Source organism: Citrus clementina, unplaced genomic scaffold (genome assembly GCF_000493195.1).
Source record: "Citrus clementina cultivar Clemenules unplaced genomic scaffold, Citrus_clementina_v1.0 scaffold_1, whole genome shotgun sequence".
Lineage (NCBI taxonomy): Eukaryota > Viridiplantae > Streptophyta > Magnoliopsida > Sapindales > Rutaceae > Citrus > Citrus x clementina.
The window spans coordinates 12,785,802-12,811,350 of record NW_006263303.1 but is presented as its reverse complement, the minus strand read 5'-3'; the positions used below and the strand labels follow the sequence as shown (position 1 = coordinate 12,811,350).

Sequence of the window (25,549 nt, the reverse complement as noted above, 5' to 3'; positions counted from 1 at the left end):
ATTTATAATAATAACCTCAAATTCCCTATAACAAACTCAATTTTATATTTAAACAATATAAATGAAAAAAGTAAAATTTCAATATCAATCCAACACAAATTCTCAAATTTAAGTATAAATTACACAAATCTATTTTAAAAAAATACAAACTACTATCTAAAAATAATAATTATATTTCATATTATCATTTAAAACAAGTTCCAAGAGAAGATATTCATTTCATTCACCACCATAAGCACCCATCCAACACGATGTCTACAATAATAATTAAAATTAATATTTTCAAATACTAATTTGAAGGAAAAATTATAATAATAAAATAATTCATGTATTAAGTTAAAGAAAAATAATACATATAAAATTATAATAGATATATAATAATCCATGAATTAAGTTGAGAGTAGGGCACTGACTCACTGTCACAAGCTCATGGCTAAAAGAATGATTAAATGAAGACAAAGATGAAAGATGGTTAGATGGGTGTGCGGCGAAGTCAAAGGGAAAAACCTTTAGTTTTCTTTAGGTCATGATTGTAGAATGAGAGAAGAGCCACGTACACACATACATAATTTTAGGCCTTTGGCTATTTGGTAATTTAAATAATTACATTATTTTCTTTATACATTTTTAGATTAAAATTAAATTAAAAATATTTGGAAAAAATATTACGGGTGGATATCCACGCAGATATCCACTGGATATAAGGTTAATACCAAACCCACCCACATCCACCTACGTGTTTTAACTTATAATACTAAATCCACCCATAATAAATAAAATTACCCACAATAAATGAATTTTAACGGATAAATTTGAACGAATTTATAAATTTATGGCTACAATTACCATCCCTAATCGTAATTATTATAAGGAGATGGGGCCTTTATTTTTGAGTTTTGTACTTGGCGAAAAGTGCAAAGATGGAGAATTGGATTCAACAACGTGGGCCACCTGCTGTTCCTGCTTGTCTAACTTGCACCTTCTACGCAGTTCCATAAAAATATATAGCAGAGATAAAGCTCTTGATCAACCCTACTGCAAATCAAAATCAATACCTTTTTTCAAGTCCTATCTTCATAGGTATTTCTTACTTCTATGTTTAATTTTCGTTTCAATTGTTTGTTCTTCTGAATTTTTTTTTCTGTTTTCCTTTATCTAATATATTTATTGCAATTTTGTATTTGAATATGCTGCAATATAGTTTCAACTTTTGCTAGTTGGTTTAACTGGTAAAATCTCTTGTTCTGGTACAAGAGGTATAAGGTCCGAACTCTGCTAACTTTAGCGAGGAGGGGATTTAGTTTCTGTTGATGCAAGGCTTAAGAAAATTATTCAAACTTATTTTTTACTTTTTTGTTTTTATTTTTTAATAGGAAATTATTAAAAATTTTATTCATAGAATAAGAGCCACAATCCTTTTCTTTTTGCTTGTATTCTTGTTCTCAGATGGGGTGGTGAAGTTTTTGCTGTTAAAGCATCAAAAGTTTTGATCTTTTATTTTTATTTTATTTTATATTTTTGTGTATTTTGAGATGTCGAAGCTTGGTTGATGTGATAAGAAAATTGGTCCCTTTTGACTATAGCTTTAACTCTATCGTTTATGGGATTGTGCAAATAATCTTTTGATCTGTTCAACAAGCTTTTGCAGAAAAAATTATCTTTTAGTGTATGCTGGGAATTGCTACCTTCAAGATGTGGCTGAGATATTGTGGTTCTAATTTAAATGTTGTTAGGAGATTCTAATTCTCTACTAGTATTAGAATTATCATGTGGATAGGCATATCAAGCTGCTATCAATATGTACATATACATATATAAAAGTCATAATGGTAGGGGATCATGACATGTCATATATTACATTAATGATGACTTGTCCTACGCTGAGGTTGGAACACACCCGCCCCCCTCCCAAAAAAAAAAAAGAAAATTCTGAAATGCTTTTCCAGTATCTTTTTGTATTGCTTGCTGTTGCAAAGCATTCTCCAATTTTCAACGCATTCTTTTTAAGATTGATTTGAATTTGGAGCTTGTTATTAAGATTCTTGGCAAGAATAAGGGATTCAAAGGCATACTTAACTTTTAGTTTATAAATTTATTTTTATGGCTTTTGTAGTGAAGCTAGGATCTCAACATCTAAATGTGAAGAAGGGAAGAAGGGATTAGAGCTCAAAATTTGATTGGGGTTTTGCAAGGAATTTGAAGTTTAGCAGTAAGGACAGAATGATCAAGGAAAAAAATGAAATAAAAAAATTGCAAAAGGGTAAGATGGGGGAGAGAGAGGGAGAGGGAGAGGGAGAAAAGAAAAAAGCTAGGCATCTATGTCTACAATGATAAACCAAGTATGAATCTATTTCACTAGCCAAATCTAGTGATTCTAAATTTACATACTCATATTTACATTCTTGATTTTATTTACGTTCTTGATTTCTACTTATCTAAATCAAAGACACATGGAGAATTAGGCCTATCAGTCGATGGAGATTAACTAAATAAACTGAAGATCAAATAAAGGCCTAGACAATTGGAAACTTGATTAGATTATTCCATCTGTAACGCGCACTTGTGAGTCGAACAGTTTAAAAGATCACATATGAAAATGACCCCATCATGCATAAATCTATAAATAGTAAATATTTCATTAACTTTTTTTGATGGGGTAAATTTGTGTTTCTTTTATCTCCATGATGGGCTGTATTATAAGTGGTAGCTTGGCATTGAGTGCTCGCTGTTTAAATAATTAATTGATCCTCTTGGGGTACCTGACTTGCATCTTAATAGTAAGATCGTAAAACCATTTCTGGTGGCGTCTCAAACAGATCCATTTGAATCTGGGCCACTCCGTTTTCCCAAAAGGTTTTTGATCTAGGCTCTTCCCTTTGCTAGTTCTTATGACGTTATTCTAATAACAGAAAGAGGATAAAAGTGGTGTTGACATGTCCGACTCTGTTAAGCATTTTGAAGCAATGAAGTCCAATTTATCAACTGAAGATGATGACGACATTGTGGAGTCTGATATTGAGTTGGATAATACTGATGTTATGGAGCCCGACAATGATCCTTCACAAAAGGTGGGTTTAAAAAAGAGTAGCTTGGAGTTTAGGGTAAAGGCTTCCATAGTTTGTTGGATTGGCACAAAGACCTGGAGCAGGCTCCTGTATGAAATAATATATCTACCATTTGTCTGTCAATGCAGATGGGAGACCCGTCAGTTGAAGTTACAGAAGAAATGCGTGATGCAGCAAATATGACAAAACTAAAAGCAGTAGATTTGATCTCTGAAGGCATGAAATTGTCTTAGTATTATTTTTAATTGTTAATATGTCTTCCCCTTTTAACAAACTTCTACTTTTAGGCAAGTTGGAGGATGCCATAGGACAACTAACAGAAGCCATAATGTTGAATCCTACTTCAGCAATACTTTATGCAGCTCGAGGTATTATATATCTGTAATGTAAAATGAATCAAATTTGTGCTATCTTGTCTTTGTTTTGATAGTAAGCTAACATTTTCATTTTCAGCTGGTGTCTATGTTAAACTAAACAAACCTAATGCTGCAATCCGCGATGCTTATGTAGCTTTAGAGGTGGGTGCCTGTTCCTTCATCTGTGCTTCTGCGGACTGCACATGAAGTGTCAATCTGCTATTAGCAACCTAATTTTCTACATTTAATGTTATAGACTAACCCTGACTCAGCAAAAGGATATAAAATACGTGGGATGGCAAGGGCCAGGTTGGGCCAGTGGGAAGAAGCTGCAAATGATTTGCATGTGGCATCAAAGTTAGACTACGATGAGGAGATTGGCATGGCACTCAAGAAGGTGATATGCCATCTGAGATGGTACTTGCTTTACAGACGGTTTCTAAATAGTGCATATGGTTTTCCAGGTTGAACCTAATGCTCGTAGAATTCAAGAACATCGAAGAAAATATGAACGGCTGCGTAAAGAAAGGGAGCTAAAAAATTTTGAACGTGAGAGGCAAAGAAAACAAGCTGGAGCCGTAAGTAGAGCGAACACAATCATCTTATTACTGTTTTGAATCAATAAACTTTTATCCTATCTTATTTTATCCATAGATGTTGTTATAAGCAGCATCATTGCATGTAAGTAGAGCGAACATTCTTCCAAAAATAAGATTCAGATATGTTAACTGGTACTGTTACTCATTGCTTTTCTAAGTCAGTGCAAAGGTTTTGATCTTTTGGGATACTGAAATTCTGTCGTTGTCTGTGGTCTTAAAGTGGATATTCAGCTATTCGATAGTTACTTACTGTCCTGATATGATTGCACCACTATACAATTTCATGTTGTTGGAGAATAAAAACATCAATTTTGATGCTTATAATTATTTCAATCTCATGCAGGATCGAGAAGCTTTGTCTGGTTTAAGGGATGGTATGGCTTCTGATTTCTTTTCACTTTGTTTTTGTAATATAGTGGGTGCTAACCGATGACTAAGCTGATCTAAGAGAGAATATTTTTGATAATTTGAGGGTGGTTTAAATTCTTGAAAAGGGCGGCTTGCCTCTTTAAGGCTCGTTGATGCATGCTTGTTTTCAACAGTATCGTAAGAATGAATTATGATTGCTTGATTATTCCTCTTGATAAAAAGATACATATCTAACATTGGGGTCTGGCGGGTCTGGCTTTCACTCATCCAATTGATTACAACACTTATCACCTATCTTACTACCAGTGAGAAACTTGTTCATATATTGCGCTTGTGGTTAATAAGTTACTAATAGACTTTATATTGAAATCGGAGTTGAGATCTTCTGATAGTTTCTTTTACTTATGTGTTGCTGCATATACTATAAAACAGAACCATGTTTTGACTGGGTTGTTAATGCTCAATCTCTCTTTTGATTTGCGCTTTGCCACAGGTTGTTATTTATGTTTTAAACTTTTTCTCCCAGTTTTTATTTTTTTTTTAAAAAACTTGCAATTAATAAGATGGAAGAATTTTTCTTTTTCGTTGTGTTCATTTTTTCCCCCGCTCAATTTTTAATTGAGGAGATGGTGAGACAAGAAACCTCTTTTTGTCTCTTCTTTATTATTCTCTCTTCCTTTCTCCTTTTTGTGAGCATTTTTATTATAGGTGGGCGTCGGGTTGGTTCGGATTCGGACAAACCGAAAATTTCGTTCGGATCGGTATTGATTCTAAATTAACTGGAAAAACCAAATAAAAAAAAGTACTGAACCGTTACCAAACTGGAAATGTTGGATTCGGTTCTGGTTTGTTTTTACAATTTGGACCTTATTAAAAAAATTAAAAAAATTGCTACAACAATCTTATTTTTTTGCAGATTTCATCATATTCTTTCTATGATCTTTGTTATAGTAGGTCAAAAACAACAAAAATCAGCTACCGAAGAATATTTTAAATTATTAATTCAAAATAGAATCTAAACATAATAAACATTAAAAAAAAATACATTACAGTTTTTTTTTAATACTAGTAAACAACACAAAACCCACTGACACCCCCCCCCCCCCAAAAAAAAAAGAAAGCAAGCAAAAAATAAAATTTGCAAAAGGTGAAAGGCAGATGATGAATTCATGAAGCAGTGGTGGACGGGAAGTTCAGTTGGATGAGGAATAATGGTTGGTGGGTTAAACTTTTGGGAATGAGATTTGTGAGAGACAGGTTTGATTTTGGGGACAAGGGTTTGTATTAGAGAAGGTGATTAGTGAGGATTTTGATTTTGGGTGCTACGGTTGGTGATTTCTTTTGTGAGGGTGTAAGGATTGGACTTGGGACTTACAGTTTGGGTGAAAAAATGAGAAATGAAGGGTTTGCATTCAGGGCTAGGTTTGAGTTAATAATATCTATATCAATATGTATATATATATATAGAGAGAGAGAGAGAGAGAGATGGACACACACACACACACTAATGTTATGGTGTATGCATATGTATAATAATAATAATGTTTCACCTGTCAAATAATGCCACATGGCATTTCTTTAATTTAAAATCAGTTTATTCGGTTTCTAGGTTCGGTTTGCAGATTTAAAATTTAGAATGGAAAACCGAATATTCAGTTTTACACTGAACCAAACTATTTGGTTTTTTTTCTAAGAAAAAATACCAACCTAAAACCGAAAAAAACGAACTGAACCACTAATTTTTCGGTTCCAGTTTGGTTTCTGTCCAACCCTCGTTTTTATCAAGTTGTGTATTAGATTTTGCATCTAAAGAATAAAAAACGTTATTGAAACTTATCCAAATTTTCTGTTGCTTGCATTTATATTTTTTATAATTGTTTAATTGTCAATTCTATCTAATTTTCATCTTTTCTTCTCTGTTCGATTAGGAAAAATCTAAGCATTTGATTGGGACCACGGGTTGAATTCTCTAGAACTTCTGTGTATTCTGTTCCATACTAAAACAGAAGAATACCTGTTTTGGGTCCTTCAAACTCTTTCAAAATGTTATAGTAATGCTAGGGTATAAACTTTTTTGGTGTTTTTCTATTGATTTGTATAGTATGAGTTTGTTCTTAGAATCTATTGAAGTGTATCACTTCTAAATCTGATTTAACAAGAATAGAATAAAAGCATATGTTAAAGACTTGTTTTATTTGATTTACCTGAATGTCTGTCCACAGTTGATGGGTTTTATTACTGAAAGAAAAACTACATAAAACAATATGGTTACTTCATTTTTTTTTAATTTTTAATTGTTTGTTAAACCTATTGATTAAAATTGAATATTTTTGTTATAGTTATTTTTCCGAGTATTAACTCTTCATAAGAATTTGAAAATTATTTTACGCATCTGTAGTCTTGATTTCGCCACTGATTAGATCCAAAGAGTCTAATTAATGATTGCCAGTAGTGTAAAACAAGGGTGATGACATTTAAAGCTATTACTGATATATTTTCTAGAAGAATGATATCATATTTGTTTATTGTTGAAACAAAATGACCCACTTCCACCTCCCATTCCTGCCCCTGCCTCTAGGCCCAACCAACCTGTTGTTTGAACTTGAACAGGAAATTTAAATGATGTTTTCTTTTGTTTGTTTAAGTGTTAAGATTCATGCAATGTAAAAGGTTTTCGCCAGTATATATTTGATAATAAACTTGGTATCAAAGGTGTATTTGTGCACTAAGGAACTTTTGTTTTTTGTTTTAATTTTTTGGGTTTGTACATGTCCCAACTTTTATACAAAACAAAGCACAACTCATGTCTTTAAAACATTTAGAAATGAGTTTTATATGTCATTTAGAAATAAGGGAATTGTATTGTTAATACATTTCTTGACACAGGGAAGTAAATGAAGGTTTCAATCAATTAATGAAGACGATAGAGGTTCACATGATGTGTCACTTCTTAGAGATATATGCGTTTCCAGAGATAGCAGTAGGGCCTTCTAAAGGAATTGGTTGACAAGTTGTAGTTTTGCAATATGAGTTACTTATAGCTGTGATGGAGATAAAAAATTTCTAGTCGAAGTAAAGTTAATTAGTTTTAGAAATATTTTGTTTTATTTCTATTTATTTTAATTTTGTTCCTTATGACACTTTTATTATTTAGAAATTCCTATTTGAATTGTGTTTCTAATTTAGGTACGAGTCTTACTAAAATTGTTTCTAATCTTACTATAATAAGCTATAGATAGTATAAATATTGGTCCTTAGTAGCCCTTTGAGACAGATTTGTGTTATAAAAGTTTGCAGTTTTCAAAATCAGTGCAAGTTTTGAACATCTGTTGTTTCTAGGTATTATGTGGATTTGAAATTTAACTGGCTATATTAGTGCTCATCTACAGTATTTTGGTCATTCTTTGACTAAACACAGTATTGTTTTCTATCACCCTTTCTCAGTTTACTTCTGCTATATCAGGCTGGCGCCTAATTATGTTGGAAACTTGAGAGTGTATATGCTAGATGCTAAAATCACTAGAAATGGCAGAGAGCTTCCTCTTCTGTCCTTGGATGCTCTTTTATGTTTTATAACATCTCTGGAGTAAAAATGATAAAACGATCAATTAGGAGGGATTACAATAGCTCTTCAATTCTGAACTCATTACACCAAATTCCAGCACAAAATTTCTAAAAGATAGCGATGATATTTCTCCAATTGCTCAGTTGTTTCTCTTTTCCTTGCAGAAACTTTTTCTGTTAATTTGTTTGAGTCTTGCCGGTTTCCGCTGCTTCTACTTTCTTTCTTCGTATTTTTATTCATTTTAGTTGTAGCTCCTAAGCAATGAAAGGTTGCTGTTTAAAATGCTGGATTCTGCTTTTCTGATTTTGTAACAACATATTTGTTAATTATTGGTGTTAATTTATTATCAATAACCTTTGAGCTTCTCACAATTGTCTTACTTGTCAGATATTAAATCTTCCTACAAATTTTACTTGTTAGAAATTTCTCCACTACTGTTACTTTTGTTTTCAACAATCATTTTTTTTTTGTCTTTCTCTTGTCCATAATCATTTGTTCTTGTGATTATTTTTTTCTGGGGCAGTTCAAATTTTTCACAAGTTCTCCTTAGAAGAGCTGTCAATGTTTCTGACCTTTGTTATGTTGGAACAGACTGAGGATTCCAGGCCTTCTAATGTTTGGATTTTTACTATTAATCTTCTCAGGCTTTTATTTGTTTAATAATCTCTTAATCTCTCCATTTTAGAGCTATTGATGTCTAAAGTAGATAGGTATATTCATGGTGTTCCTATGATGATTTCCCTGTTGTGTATCTTGTTACATTTTTGGTGATCCACAGGGCAAGTAATGGGTATTCACTCAGCTAGTGAATTTGAAACTAAGTTGAATGCTGCTACTAGAGCATTGCGCCTGGTGATTCTGTACTTTACTGCAACATGGTGCGGGCCCTGCCGTTTCATTTCTCCTCTTTTTACAAACTTAGCCTCAAAATACACGAAGGTTGTTTTCTTGAAAGTTGACATAGATGAGGCAAGAGATGTAGCTACACGCTGGAATATTGGTTCTGTTCCCACCTTTTTCTTCATAAAGAATGGTAAGGAAGTTGACAAGGTTGTCGGGGCTGATAAAAGTGCACTTGAAAGGAAGATTGCACAACATGCTGGCCAGTAAAACCACTCCTGAATAATGAGAACTTTAGAGTAATCTCTGCTTGCAAGCCTTTCCTACCCATTTGTTTGCCAAGCAAATAATGTCTGATAAAATTTCAGTATTTGAATAAAAATAACTTGCTCCAAAATTTATCTTCAATTCTTTGCTATGTTTACCGAGTTAAAGAATTCTGGTCGTTATGCTTTAGTATGTCATCTATCTTCTCAGACATCATGGTATTACAACTAGGTCTCTTAAGATGAAGCAGTGTAGCACTATTATGTACCTTAACCTGGTCCAGTTTGCACACGTAGGGCGTGCTTTGTTATATCCCACCTGCTTCTTACACAGACATAGGATTGGACCAAAGTACATGATGTAGGTAAGTCTGTTTTCAAAACGTTTTATCTAGCGGCCAACTTATTACATTGTAGTTGAGTTTGAGCAAATGTTACAGACTCCCGCAACGCCGAAATACTTTAATTATTCATAAGCAGGACGCACTTTGGTTCTGTTCCAATCTTTCTAAAGTGCCAGTAACAGAAAAAGTATATGCTTCGGTCCCAGTCCTTGTAAACGTCTATTTCATCTTATTGAGGCGAAGGCCTTGTTCAAGTGATAAAAAAATAGTCCTTCCTAAAAGTTATGTTTTTGGGTTTGAGCCTCGTTTCAGAAGAATAGGGTGAAATCCAATGATTCTCTTGTGTGTGTGTGAAAATTATGGACTCAAGACAAAATAATAATCCATGTATACCAAACAGCATTGCTATCCAGCTTCCTAGATTCCGTTACAGCTCATAATAATATTCTTTATTTGCAGATAGTCAAACAAAGCAAAAGGAGAAATGAAAAATAAAAAATATCGCATGGCAATATTATGTATTGGCTAAAATCTGAAACAGGAACATGAAATGGAGCAAAGGAGTTGAGATTGATGTGATAATGGAGCAATAATGACGGTCATTTTCTGACGTTCTTGGAATAGAATCTCAAAACAAGGTAGAAGAAGAGCCTGTAGAGAACCCCCCAAGCTAGCAAGATAAGGATGTCAAACCAAATGTTCTCGATCTGAATATCCATCGAATATACGATATCTTCTCCAATCAAAGTGCAATCTGGTCTTAGGAGTGCTGCAGTTGTGTTATGCAATTTGCTCAACTTAACTTCTCCCAAAGGTCCCGGTGAAAGATCCCCTGGAGCTCCATTATAGCATTCTTTGCCTTTGAACTCGTTGGTAAGCAATGCCTCAAACGGATATTTGATTGCAGAAATGTAATGTAGCCATCTCCAGTAAGGAGGTATGTGACCTCGCTTCAAGAAAAATCCGCAAGTGAGGAAGAAAAGAGCAGTTGTGGCAATCACAACAGCATACCCCGCGATGTAACTGGGCACAAGTGCACTAACAAGCATCACATAAGCATTTGTAGTTATGAGTGATGCAAAAAGTATCATCCAGAAGTTCAAAAGACTGCTATGAAGTTTAAGCAGAAGTTTGGTTATCGCAGCAAATGTTAACCCTTGGATGCCAAAGAATGGCAGATAAACTAACAGGGAGGAGACGACATAAGATGAAGCACGATAAGCATTGTGGGATGTTTCTCTAATAAAGATGAATCTTTCTTGGATGAAGGTTGGGACAGCATCGTTGGAAGAGAAGAAAACAAGGCACACTGCAAAGATGTAGAAATTGAGAAGCCGGTTAATGGTTTTGAAGTCATGGTGGCTCAAGTTCTTGAATAGTGAGGATAGAATGAGTGCCATCACTGCGAAAACAATTTCACGCGAGAGAAATAGCTCAGGAGTACGAATAACATTCAGTGCTGTGCGCCATGAGAGAACAGCAACCTCCCGGAGCCATGGGTTTGCAAATTTGGGACCGTGGTCTGGTTCATCTAGGACTTTTTCTTCCATATCTTCTAACTCTTGTTCATAAGAAGGAGCATATGGATCTGTTGATGTGCTAAAAACAACTGGAGTCTTTAGGCGGGAAGGATTTTGTTGAGGAGTTGAATAGTATTCACCCGAGACGAAACTTCTAGCTCCAGATATTGGTGTTTTTGCTGGTGTTCGTCCTGGAGTTCTCGCAGGAGTCCATGACGGTCGGCGACGAGGAGTTCCCACAACACCATGATACAGCCAGACTGAGAAATCTTTGTAAAATTGAGAAGCCAACCGATTGTTATAGGCACCGCTCTGCATATTGATGATTGGCGTTGCAGCCGTCTTTCGTTCCAGGGATTTGTCAAACTCCTCATCGTCATCGTCATCGTCATCATAGTAATCAAATTGAGTAGAGTTTGCTCCAGGAGTCATGTTTCCTGTAGAGAATGAGAATGCTTGGCTCCGCAGGCTGATGGCATGCTTGGATCTGGATGCAGGGGTCCTTGGTATTTTGGGGAAAGGGGTCCTTGCTGCTTGATCAGGTTTGGTTCCATCACGCTGATACAACACAAGTGGTCCGAGTCCAACAGTTGACTCATCGTATTCTTTGATAACATCGAGTAGATACTCCAGGCTGTTCTCACCATCAGGAACTGACCTTCCAAAACCAGCGAGGTGTGCAGGAAGAGCAACTGGGCTTCCCATATACACCAGTCTACCTCTGTTAACCCATTTTGACACCGAAAAAATAATATCATCACCGTATTAATTAATTGACACTACTTGACAATATTATATATAGAATCATACATACTACATGCATCAATTTTTAATTTTTAATTTTTTTCGTTCAGAAATTCAATAATTAATTAATTACCTTGCTAGAACTATGATGCGATCCAGGAGCATTTGAATTCTGTAAGAAGGCTGGTGGATAGTCATGAGAACGATGCTGCCAGTTCGAGCAATGTCCTTGACCTTTTCTACTACACTGTAAGCGCTTGTAGAATCAAGACCTGAAGTGGGTTCATCAAGGAACAACAGCGACGGTTTATGTATAATGTCAATTCCAATGGAAACCCGACGTCGCTCTCCTCCAGACACTCCTCTTCTACCTTCATTGCCGATGTATGTATGTGTTGCACTCTACGGTAGAAACATATATTTATACACACACAAGCACAAAGATACAGCATGCATAAATCACTATAGCTATGCATATGGTTGATCAATTACCCGTAAACCCAGTTGATCAAGCAGCTCATAGACCCTTTTTTTCTTCTCATCCCTGGAAATGGAAGGAGGAAGCCTAACCTCAGCTGCAAACATGAAGGTTTCAAAAACTGTGAGCATAGGAAATAGCTGGTCGTCTTGCATCACATATGAAGACACCATCTTCATGTAACTTGTGGTCACCTGTGCGCACATTATTGAACACAAATTAAAAGTACGTAGATTCAAATATATATTTAAATGGATAAGAGTGGTAATCTAGTTTTTGTTAAAGTTTGAGACAAAATGACAATGATGTGAACATGTGGATGATCTTACTGGCTTTCCATCAATTCTAACAGAGCCTTCAAGACTTCCTTGCGCAATTCGACCAGCTAATGCATCAAGAAAGGTGGATTTACCAGCACCACTAGGCCCCATGATAGCCATGATTTCACCCCTAATAGCCTGCCCAGAAATATCATGGAGAAGATAAGCTTCTTTGGTGATCCAGACGCCGTCTTTCTTCTGCTTTTTCATGATACTGTATGACAGGTTTTTGAACTCAAGTCCGTGGCCTGGAATCATTTTCAGCCCTGCTGCTGCTACCACCGCATCTTTATTATTATTATTTTTTGCAGCTAGTGACTTGTCCATGTCAAGTAGACTCTCAAGAGTTTTGCTAGTGTCCATCCGGCCCAAATTTGCCATTGTGATCGTGATTACTATGATCGGCGACCACCTAGGATTATAAGAGGAAGATGTTCTGTTCTTTTCTTTCTTCTTTTTTTGGGAGAAATATAAGAGGAAAATTAAAGTTAAAGAAACGGTGACGGCAAGACTAAAGGAAAGTTATGTATTGGTGTAAGGTGTCCACTTTGGACTTGTCGTTAATTTGCTTTGTTAATGCCGAAGATTGTTGCATTGTTATGTTTGTAATTTTACGTCAAATACTACTACTTTGCGTTGTATTATGCTTACTAACTTTAAATTATATACTAGTTTGTGTATAATGTCAATTGATATACTAGTTTGTGTATAATGTCAATTCCAATGGAAACCCGACGTCGCTCTCCTTCTGACACTCCTCGTCTACGTTCATCGCCAATATATGTATGTGTTGCACTGGGTTATTTTTCGCCAAGCACCACATCTTTCAACAAATTTTGGTGCGCACCTAATCTTCCAACAACTCTCATGGCACACCCTAATTAGTAAATTTTGATGTTAACTTTGATGGGATTGTCAATCATTTGAGTAAAAGGACTTGTTAGACCTTTATTTTAAATGTTGTTGTTGAAATATGAAGATGTGGATGAGAAGAATGTGTCTTTTACAAGTTTTTCTTCTTTACTCAAAGTGAAAGGAAAATTTCATTGGATTCTTTAATTGGATTTGGCTAAGCGTCTGTTGCAGTTGTTACACTTCTTCAAGGGATGGAAATTTCAGTTGTTTGAGTAATTTTGTAAAAAGAATTCCTTGGTAATTTGTGTCAAACTTGACCAATGATACACTGCCAACTGCCAAGGTCAATCCGACCTTGACCTTGAAGCCTATGACATTGTTGCAATCTTTAAATCAAAACGACATTGTTTAAACCAACACAAGTGCAAACGAAATAGCACACCAAGTGTTATCTTCCAAGGTTTATCCACTAAATCAATCTTCTAATTTTCCAAACGAAATAGCTAATTGTATTCACTAAAATCATTTTTTCCATCATGCTGGAACTCCTAAAAACTAAAAAATTAACTAATCAATTTTAAAATTAATTTTTATTTCACCATCAATTCCAATTTCAATTTTAAGCAAGTAAAATTATATTGAAATCAACTTGTTGGCCTTGTTTTGTGGTTGTACTACGAGAGATGTGGGGGTGTAGATGTTTGTTAGTAGAAACATGTTGTTATGTAGACTGTCTTAGGTTTAAAAAATCTACTTTTGATCTAGTCATCATAGGATGACTTGAAAGTAGAACAAGTGGAAATAAATGATAAACCGGAGATGTTTGTTCAGGTGATTGGATATGTGTGTTTGGTTCATTGGGAGGTCAATGAGGTGAACATAGGTGAGCCAAATGCTGTTGAAGATTGAGAGGGAGAACCATGAAGTTGTACTATAGGCTATGCAAAGAGAAAGTGACATAAGGAGTGACAAAATATGAACATGAGGAGGAGCAAGGATTTAGAGCTAAAAAAAAGAAAATCAATGCTAGACTCAAAAGGAAAGCAGGTTTCGTAAAAAATGATATGATTACTTCTATAAACTCTCTCTAATTAATGAAGATATTGGTAACCCTTGTGTAGTGAGCTATAACTAAGAAAGATATACTTCCCACTTCTATATTCAAGTTTATGATGATTGTAAGGTTTACATAAGGATGACAAAAGATCCATAGCTGGGTATTGTGTTTTCTTTTGTCCCAACTAGTCTCATGGTGCTTTAAGAAGCAAGTACTAGTCTTAAGGTCTAGTACTGAGTCAGAATACAAGGCTATAGCAATAATTGTTAGCATATGTATCTATAATGTTGATTTTGATGATAGCAAATAAGATTAAGAATGATTAAGTTTTTAAAAGCTCAAATTATTTTTTATACATTTTAAATAAATCATTATTTTCACATTATTAAGGTTTTATATTTAATGGAAAAATGATTTAATGAAATTGGTTGTTTTTCAAGTTTATGGTCAAATTGAAAAAGTTTTAAAATTCTTGAAATGGACTTATTTGACAAGTTTTATAAAGTTTTGAGTCATAGTATAATTTTATAAAGTTTTGGGACCAAACTGTAATTTTATGAAATAGTTCACTGTAGCAACGACTAACCGACATCTTGATAACGGTTGGCCGAGATCGAACAGAATTGAAGAGTAGCCTCTGGACACTAACAGCGATCCGACATCTTGAAAACGACGATCTGACAATTTGAAAATTTAGCCCAACAGTCATATTGACCAGTCAAAATGGTGATCCAACATCTAGTTAACGACGATCCGACAGTGAGCAGAAAGTCAATAACAGCTAGTTTTCAGCTCCATCTATAAAATAAACTCAATCAAATTCAAACTTCAACAATTCCAATGATTATCATTGAGCAAAATATTGAGCATACAACTTTCATTGAGCTTTAAATCCTTGTATTCTCTCATTCATTCACACGTTGAGCTTTCATCTGTGATCAAACACATTGTGTAAGAGAAATTTATTTATAATTCTTTTTGTAAAATCAAGTTAAGAGATTGTAAGTGTTAGGATACACTTGGGTTAAAAGATTGGGAATAATCTCTTGTTGTGAAGGTCCATTGACACCTTGGAAGTCCATTGTAAACATTTGAAGCCTTAGAGCCTTGCTTAGTGAAATACTCAAGCCCGGTGAGCTTGGAGGCGTGGATATAGGCGGGAATTGCCGAACCACGTAAAAATCATTGTGTTTGTTTTCTCTTTCCTTACTCTTTTATAATTGTGCTTTATTAAAATTATTGTTTTGATTTCATTAAGGCAATAGATTAAATTGTTGTGTGGTTCGTTTTGCATAAGTTTTTAATAACCCAATCCACCCCCCTCTTGGGTTGTTTAGATAGTATTTCAATAATTGCCTCTGAAGTTTTGTAGACCTAATCGTTGTTGACAGAACTTGGTGTTTCCTTTATTTCATCCCGTATTCTCTGGTGTGATAATCAAAGTGTAGCCGCCTTATCCAATAATTCCAAGTTTCACTCTCTCATCAAGCATACTGAGCTTGATGTTCATTTTTTGAGAGAAAAAGCTACCAATCAAAGTCTTCTAGATAGCTATGTTCCAAGCTCAGAAATGTGGAAGATAATGAATTATGATATTTGTAAAATTTCAACAAGTCAAAAGCCCAGAAGCTAAATAATTTAGCCACTAGAAATACTTTCTACAGCAACAAAAATACAAAGAAAATTAGTGAAAGTGACTTTGTAAGGAAGGCCCACCACTAATAAATTAAAAGCCAAAATGAACTAAAAAATTCATGCCACCAAGTTGGACAATAATCTGCAAAAAACCAAGTTCATTCTATTATCCAACAGCTTCACTTGTTCTCGGTTCAATAACTCTTCAAATAATCTAACTAATAAATATAGGAGCTATAAAACAATAATTAATAGACACAAAATACAGAAAAATGATGAAATTGGGAAGACAAGGCGTGCCAATGAAGCACTGTCCTTAGAGAACAAATTATGCCCCTTCTCGGATAATTTCCAAGTGCGTAAAGGAATCAATGATAGTCTGATCTTCCAAGATCTAATGGCGTTCCAACTGTAATGGCACACTCCAAACTATAGTTTATTCAAACAACTAATATTAATTTGTTTTTCTGATAAAATGTAATAGCTTTGATGAAGATGAAGAAGAGGATAATTTTTTTTTTCTATCTACCCAATCAGTCACTGTAGCTGGCTTTTTATAGCCTTGAATTATAATGGTCATCTCCTTGATTTTCTGCTAAGAATCAGTGCATGAAACTAATTTTAAGGCCTGATATCAAGCAACTGCAGTGCTGAAAACAAGCCACATCCTCTGAATGTGGATATGCTCAACTTGACCATTTTAAATTAGTTTAAAAACTGATTTTTCAATCCAAGATAATGAATATATTAGTTTTCATCAAGTGGCTAAGAATTGGGCCAAGCACGTGAGCTTATGTGTGAGGCTACATATGCATTATCAATTTGAGTATTTTGAAAAACCTCACAATTTACAACAAGAAATATAGCCGATATTCCCAGTAAAGCCTTATCTTGTCATCCTTTTCATCACTTATGTACCAAGCTCAACCTTCCTTCCTTAGATTAAGCTTGTGGGGGGATGTTGAGATATTATGTTAAACTGGTTTTCTAGCTTAATTTATGCTTCTGCATGCTAATCAAATGATGATGATGTGTGCATGAGATGTGAGAGTGTGAGAAGCTAGTTTATAGCACCTGGTGTAACTGAATGCTAGATGGCATTTTGTAATTAGTTAAAGGTTTTAGCTAGAGGTGGCAAAAATACCCGCCTGGTCAGGACCCGGACTGTACCCGGGCGTTGTGGGCCGGGTATGAAGCCAGGTCGGTCTTGGGCATCACTAGATAAACCCAGAACCCGGATTTTATTAAAAAAATATTATAAAATATATATTATTTTAAATATTTATATTTATTTGACTAATTTATTATACATATATAAAGTTTTAAACACTTAAAGTTTATATTTTTATGTCAAATTTTATTGAAATAAATTTAAAACTTATAAAATTACCAAAAAATAAAAAATATATACACATATAATATTAAAAAATATAAAATTCGGGTACCTGGATTAAAACCCGGCCCGGACCCGGACTCGGACCGATTGCATCTGGGCAGGGTCCAGTCATTGCAATACCCGGACCCGGCCCGGGGTTTTGCCATCCCTAGTTTTAGCTCTTTAGATTATGTTATTACACTAGAGTTAGTTACAACTCGTAAGTCATTATATGTAAATATGTATTAGCTCAATTTGTAAGCTAGATTCATTCAATAAGATTTCTAGATTATTGCAAATCCTTCTTACTCTTTTGTCTTCATTTTTTTACCATCCAAACACCTAGTCAACTCTAATATTGCATATGGTCACGAACTGACGATGGTGATGGTGGATGAAATTGAAACTAAAATAAATTTGGCGAGCTATGGAATATGAGTTTTGGAAGATTGGTGGACTGAGGATGCTCGCTTGCATTTTGATTTGGATGAGTTCAAAAAGATAATGTTTGATTATAAAATCAAAACTTTGCGTGGGTTTTGGGTTTTAGTAGGGATCATGTAAACAAACATCATTTTCCTTTTTACCCTTGTTCCGACAAAGTTAACAGCAAAATTTTCTAATTAGGGTGTGCAGTGATAGTTGTTGAAGCATTAAGGTGTTCGCCAAAATTTATTAAAACATGTGGGGACAGCAAAAAATAACCACACACACACACACACACACACACACGACATGCATATGTCAATATAGCTAAACATATATTATACTACTAATAAAAATACTCTAGTGAGGAAATCCTAATTTTAACAAAGAGAAGATGCCACAAAAAAAAGTTTTTAATGTATTAAAATCTGCATTTTTTTTGTATATTAGTGTGTATCCTCACTTTAACAAAATGACAATGCCTTTATTAGAGAAGGACTATATATATATATATATATATGCTTGAAGAAAGGTCCATTATAATTAATTAATTACCTGTACTGAGTTGGTTAAGTAGCTTATAGACTCTGTTCTTATCCTCATTCCTAGAAATGGAAAGAGGAAGCCTAAGCTCAATTACAAATTTGTCGATTTGGACGAAAAATTTAGAAAATCTGGAGAATAATTCGTATCGACGCTGGAATAGTCATTTAAAGTTTTGGCAATATAGTTTTTCACTCGTGTAATGATGGCTTTAGTGTGTAGATAGCAAAATTTTGAATCTTTTTGTACCTTTACTATTGCCAAAAGAATAACTTGAATGGCAAAGGTTGATGAAAAGTGACAGTTACCAGCAACAAAGGTTGGGTGGCTGTGAAATTGATTGTGGATTTTGGCTTTTGGCTTTTGCATTATAGAATAGTTCTTCTTTTATTTTATTTTATTTCGATGATTAGTATTAAAAATTATTTAATTTTTTTAAGTTAGTAATGTATTTTAATCCTAATGAGAACCTTCAAGGGAATACCATTAAAGTTTCAACTAATCTTTACAAACTCATGGAGGCCCAATTACAAGAGCTAGAGCCGAAAAAATGCAAGCTGCTTTAAATGAATTAATTGAGAAAAATATGGACTGAAAATACAATTCAAGATGCAAACACATGATGAATTGAACTTGGAGAGAAAACAAGGAATTATCGATGTTATTCAAGCAATCGAGATCAAATGCAGAAAGGGCAAATTCGGTACAAAACCATAATTGATTAAGTTAGAATTAGTATGCAAGCTATGTACCATTGAAAAGCTGGTTAAGTTAACTTTCCAATGCAATTTACAGAGCTGGATTTGGAGTTTTCTATATGACATTATGACCAATTTACAGCTTGTTCAAGCTTAAGAATTTCATCCATCCCTTTGTTTATTTAGCTTCATTTATTTGTTGTGTTTCAAATTTTTCAATGTGTTAAGTAAGTTTGTCATCAAAGATGGTCAGCTGGCAAATTATACTAAGCTGGCATTAATTAAGTTTGTCAATGACTAGCATTAATTATGATATGCTAGCATTAAGTTTTTCAATTACTAGCATTAATTATGATAGGCTAGTATTAAGTTTGTCAATGATTAGCATCAATAATGGTGGGTTTGTAAAGACTTTTGAAGTATCCTTTGACAAACCTATGCTTGGAGGGTAGTTCCAATTATTCCAAGTGTATTTTTAAGATCTTAGGTTTCTATTAACCTATTTAAACTTAGTAAACTTGCCATGTAAAGGAATTTTGGAGGTTAATGTTATTTGAATTTGAAAGATCATTCTTTCTTTGGTTCTTTTTAAAATTGGTGAACTTATCAAGAATTTACATTTTTCTGACTTTCCAAACTAAACTTATCACTCACATTCTCTTTTATGTCTTGAGTGTGGCGTCAATAACATTCTCTGTATCTGTAGTTCATATTTTCTTAAACATTTGGTCAAGGTTTATGTTGGGCTTAAACCTGTTCAAAGCTTTCTTGGGCAATTGAAACTTTAAATTAATTGTGGATCTTGAAATTTTAATGTAGGGTTTGCATTAAATCCTTTGTAATAATGGGGCAAATAAGAAAAATTAGAGAAAATTTGTTAATGGGATCAGAATTTCATATGCACAGATATCTTAAATCCTAAACTGAAGGTGTTTGAATACAATGGAATTTAAACTCCTTCCAAATTTTGATAACTTAACTAAGGAAACCTCTAGTATTTCCTTTCCCATCTCCTTATGCCCAATTATTCAATTCGGTAGATTCTTGAATTTGCAGATTTGAAAGCTAAGCCTGCAAGAAAGTTAGAGAGATGAGAGAAAATTTAGAGAGAAAAAAGTGCTAATAATAAACAAAATTTGTATATTAAAAAGACAATGATGTAATTGAACGAGAAAAAGAAAAGAAAAGAGAGTATGTTGCACCTGAGCAATATAGTTTGTATTCTAAAGACATTAAAATATCTTGTACAATTTATTTGCTCATTGATAATGATATAGAGGTCTTGCTATAGTGCATCAATCGCATCGTACAACTGTAACAAGTTTTTCATTCTTAGTAATAATTGCTCCTTCATAATAACTGCAAAACATTACATGCAACAAGTTTTCATAATATACATAATGAAAAAATATAAATTATATATAGAGCTGAAAAATTATTACCTGTAACAATGAAAGCATGTAGATGTATGTTGCGACTAATGCCCGAAGTCACACTTATCAGATAGTTTGTCCGTGCAGCTAGTGCTTTGCACAAAGCATGGAAGAAATGAAAACATAACTAAGAATGCCCAATTTCTGATGTTGTTATAATACTTCACATGGACTTTGCCACATTAGGTAAAATGAAGAAGTATAATAATGAAAAGAGATTGAATTATAAGAATTCCTTTATGATTTGTGTTTACTTCTAGGATTAGAGAATCAGAATGATTAATATTATTTACTTCCTTTTTTGGCAATTGAAAATGGGAGTGTAATTTGAATGCTCTACCAAATTTGAAAATAAGGAATAGAAATCACAATCTCATAGAGAGGCGGGTATGAGATTCTCATTCTTTAAATTGACATTTTTGCCCTCATATAATTTTTAAAATTCCAATTTGTACCTCTTACAAAATTAATATTAATAATAAATATAATAATAGTAATATTAATAATAATAACAATAACTAATAATTTTTATTAATAATTATTATAATAATTATAACTATAACAATTCTTATTATAATAAGTGTTTAGGGAAGAAATGTAAGGTTAATATGAGAATGCCACGTGTCAATAACATCTAATATTGGAAGGATCACTAAGAAGAGGATGGCCTATACAGGGTACACCAAGGATTAAAATGGGTGCAAATTTCGCCATGGTAAAAATAGAAAGGGCTTGAGAAAATATCCAAAATATCAAGCACATGGTATCACTATCATAATAAATAAATGTTGATTCTTTGGTTGAAAATGAGGAACCATTAAAGAAATATCTTGTTGAAAAAGAGAGAATGACAGGCTGCCACACCTGTAAAAAGCTAAAAATGACTCACTAGAATGGTTGAGACTATTTGTCCTCATCTAACACGATAACAATTGCAAAGCAGCCTTTCTAGAGGTATGCTGGACCATCCAATAGGCTCTAACATGTGTATATATGGACAAGAAGTGGGAATAATGAAATAACTTGCTCTCCAAGCATGCTTCAAAGACCTGAACGAACGAAAATGCCAAAGGATAGGAATATCCTTTTGCAAAGACAGAAAAAGACTGATAGAAATAAGCTAGTGGCATGATGATTGAGTACTCCAAGGCCCTCCACATAAAGACGCTTAGGTTTTACTTAGAGAGGATGAGTATGGGATGGGACAAAACCGAATCATATAACGATCCATGCTTCCATTACCTATTTCATTTCTAGAATGTGATGACGAGTGCTCTTTTATTCACTTTCGAATATGGAATATGGATAAATGGTTTGAAATGCTATTCAATTTCAATATAATCACCATTATTTTTAAGTCCACACATTGTGCAATATTTACTATAATGCAACATAATTACAAGAGATTGCATTATCATAGAGTAAACTGGGATACTTAACCTATCTTGATCATGACGATCTATTCAAGGTCAGAGCCAGCAAAAAGAATACAAAAAGATAATTAGCAACTTTTCAAAGTGATTATGGAAATACATCCATTTGAAGGAGAAGAGAGAGAATAAAAGAAGACCCAAGGGCAAAGTAAGCAATCATACCTTAGCATCATGAGGTTCCATTAAGGTGCACATGGCCACATTCTCCATTCTCTTGCTTGAGGAAAGTAAGGGGTGAACAATTCAAAATGAATGACAATCATGAGTTGAACATCTAAAAGTATACGATGAAAGAGGAAGTGAGCTTGCTAATTTAATTTGAAGCAAATGGCAAAACATGAGATTTTTTTACTATACAAAAAAGACCCAAAGAGTCCCAAAGAAAACCTGAGTGGGCAAGAAACAAAATTTATTTACCATTTGTTGTTACACTAATTATGAATTTTCATGCCTAATAAAATTATCATCACAATGCTTTAATTATTGATTGTATGTTGAGATTCGCCAAGCAGTGAGCATTCTAAATAGATTGCTATGTGATGAAATTGAGTCATTCTAACTCAAAAGAAGGGATCTCAGTAGATGTCTAAGCTAGTGGGTATTTAAGGTACCTAATGCCATGGGATGTCTTCCAAGTGCATAAGAGATACTCAAAAGACACCCAAATATCTATTCAACCAAATATCCAACATAATACTACAAAAGATATAACCAGCAACATACCAAATTAATCCTACCATTAAAGTTCAATAAAAACAAAAAGCAAGATTGTCGGATAATCTTGTATAAGAGAATAGTCCAAGTACACCAAACAAAAAATCATGACATGAAAAAAAGAGTAGAAGTTTCAAAGACATTGTTCAAGGAATGCCAATAGATAAAATTACACCAAACAAAGTTAGAAAGTAGAAAAAACATCCTTTTTACCATTTTTTTGAGCAGAGGGATCAGTAAAGGTTACAGAGGTAATAGCGGTATGAGCTTGAGAGGTAAGAACATCTAATGGGATCTTTGGCTGGGGCATGTTAGATACAATAGGTGACATTTGTGGACTATTAGATTGGGATGTGTAAGATTCCTTCGCAGTCAGAATTACCTTTAAGATGGCAGAATTGTCTATCTATTTCTCCATTCAAGGTACCACCATCGCTGTATCCATGCTCTAAACCTCAGTCATTATGTGGGTATAGGAGTCATCTGCCATCTTCCTCTACTAGGAAAGCAGATTCCAATATTTGGCTTGTAGCTCTTCATCACCTTTAATGATAAGAGTATTCTCCCTTGATAGATCATTGAGCTGTCCCTTTAGAGCCTTGTTGTCCGAGTAAGCTTCTCTTCAAGGGACTGGCGCCTTTGGGGTTCACCTCTCAGCTTTGCCACCTTCGCCTAAGTGTTCGAAGCAGCATTGAGGTCTTACCGGTCGTGACTAAGGAAAAAAAGACTCTACAACAAAGAAGATGCACCATAATGAATAATAAAAGAAAAAAGAAAAACAAAAAGAACTAGAATTGAGGCAACACTCACATCTTAATAGGCTTTAAACACTTGGCTATAGGAGAAATTTTAGTACAAAGATCATATTGTTTACCTTATGTTATTTATTTTACTAGTATGACGCTCAATGATGCACAATTGAATTATTCAACTATAGAAAGAGAAATGCTAGCGGTAGGCTTTAAAATGATTATTTTTACTAATCATGATGCTCTGAAACATTTGCTTGCTAAGAAAGATGTTGAAACGATGTTGATTTATTGGGTTTACTTTTGCACAAATTTGATATTTGAATTTAGAGATAAAAAAAGATTTTAAAAATATTATGGTAGATCACTTTTCTTGCCTTGATCTTAAGTTTATTTCAGAATCTTTACTTTTGAATGAGTTTTTCCACGATAAACAACTTATGAGTGTAAATGATGTACCATGGTTTGCAGATATAGTTTATTATCTTGCTATATGTCAAATTCCAGAACACTAGATAAAGAAAGATAGAACAAAGTTCTTAGTAAAAGTGAAGAATTTCTTTTGGGATAAGCCTTATTTATTTGAATATTGTGCTAATCAGATTATTAGGAGATGTGTTATAGAGAATGAATTTCAAAGTGCCTTTCGCCATGAACAAGCTTGTGGAGGCTATCTTAGTGTTGAACTACAAAAATTTTATAATGTGGTTTTTATTGGTCTACTCTTTTCATGATACTTATGGATTTTTGCTCCTCGTGTGATAGGTGCCACAATGCTCAATCTTATTCTTATTGTTGAGATCTTTGATGGGGTATTGATTTCATGGGACTTTTCCTGTACCTTTTGGTTATTAATACATACTAATTGCAGTTGCTTATTTGCCGAAGTGGGTTACAACTATTCCATGCAAAACCAATGATCTTAGGTTGGCTTAATGAAATTCTTGAAGAGTAACATTCTATCTCATTTTAGATCCCCTAGAACTATATAATTAGTGATGGTGGCACCCATTTTTGCAATAAACATTTCAAATCTCTTTCGGACAAATACTTCATTACACACAAACAACCACAAATTAAAGACCTTGACACTTTATCTATAAAGATAAGAACCAATGATATAGGAAATCTAGGGTTGATGCCACACTTAAGACAAAAGAGAAAGATTGTGAGTGACAAGTCAAGAAAGAACATCACAAGATGAAATCTTCATAAGTTCCAAAAGTTCCTTGAAGAACAAAGAGTAAAGCTAGCACTATTATTGAAATTCCCAATAAGGTTACATGAGTTTATGTTGTTGAATTTTACTAATGGAATAAGGTTTTCCTTATTGCTAAATATAACCTAAAGTAAAAAGGAAATAAAAGATCTTGTTTCTAAAATAGATTCGGAAACAAAAATTGTGCTTGATTTTTTTTTTCTAATTTGATAAGGACTTGTTTGTCTTCATGCAAGTCATTGCAAATCAAATTTAGAAGCTTGAATAACATTTACAAAGCATTGACTATCTTGAATACTATTTTCAGGTAGATTATCATCATTAACAAGGCATGAATTTGAGATGTGCTCAATTAATTCATTTAATGGTTCCTTTATTTATTTATTTTTTGTTCTTGCCTGTGTCATTGGACCTCTATGGATGCTCAATGGATCTTGTGAAGTTTTAGCAACTTGGGGGAGTTCTAGTGGGCAAGTGGAGATTTCTAATTGAGGGATTAAGCAAATTCCAGAGAAAACAATTAGACTAGATAGAAAGGATTAGCTTTTTAGACTTGATGATGCATTATCGGCATGTAAGATAACTCTTAAAACACCAATTGGGATGTCAAAGCATGTCATCTACTTGTAAAGCTGGAGTATAATGCATATTGGGCTATCAAGAAATTTAATTTTAACATGCAACATGTTGATTCTAAGAGAACATTACAGGTAGCAGTACTTGAAGAGATTGGGAATGATGCTTATGAGAATGCCAAGATTTACAAGTAGTGAAGAGATTAGGAATGATGCTTTTGAGAATGCCAAGATTTACAAGTAGTGAATGGAAGTCTTTTATGACAAGCACATTTTGAGAAAAGGCACGCGGTCAGAGCCCTGGGCTCCTCCCACTACTTGGGAGCTTACGGTTTCTTTTATATCATATCAGAAAAGTACATTTATATAAT

General features: G+C 33.9%; 2 protein-coding genes across 2 annotated transcripts; one reads left to right on the top strand and one right to left on the bottom strand.

Moving 5' to 3' along the window:
• The first annotated feature begins 901 nt into the window (after positions 1-901).
• LOC18054977 (TPR repeat-containing thioredoxin TDX) lies at positions 902-9,191 on the top strand. The gene is made up of 9 exons (XM_006451521.2): positions 902-1,080; positions 2,910-3,068; positions 3,194-3,281; positions 3,353-3,433; positions 3,519-3,583; positions 3,678-3,818; positions 3,886-3,999; positions 4,364-4,394; positions 8,733-9,191. Exons 2-9 carry the CDS (start codon positions 2,934-2,936, stop codon positions 9,062-9,064), a joined length of 987 nt encoding a protein of 328 aa, XP_006451584.2. The 5' UTR covers positions 902-1,080; positions 2,910-2,933; the 3' UTR covers positions 9,065-9,191.
• Positions 9,192-9,794: 603 nt separating this feature from the next.
• Positions 9,795-13,079, bottom strand: LOC18054974 (ABC transporter G family member 6). The gene is made up of 4 exons (XM_006451519.2): positions 12,476-13,079; positions 12,161-12,340; positions 11,802-12,070; positions 9,795-11,645 (listed from the first exon to the last, which is right to left on the bottom strand). Exons 1-4 carry the CDS (start codon positions 12,845-12,847, stop codon positions 10,004-10,006), a joined length of 2,463 nt encoding a protein of 820 aa, XP_006451582.1. The 5' UTR covers positions 12,848-13,079; the 3' UTR covers positions 9,795-10,003.
• Between the last annotated feature and the right edge of the window lie 12,470 nt (positions 13,080-25,549).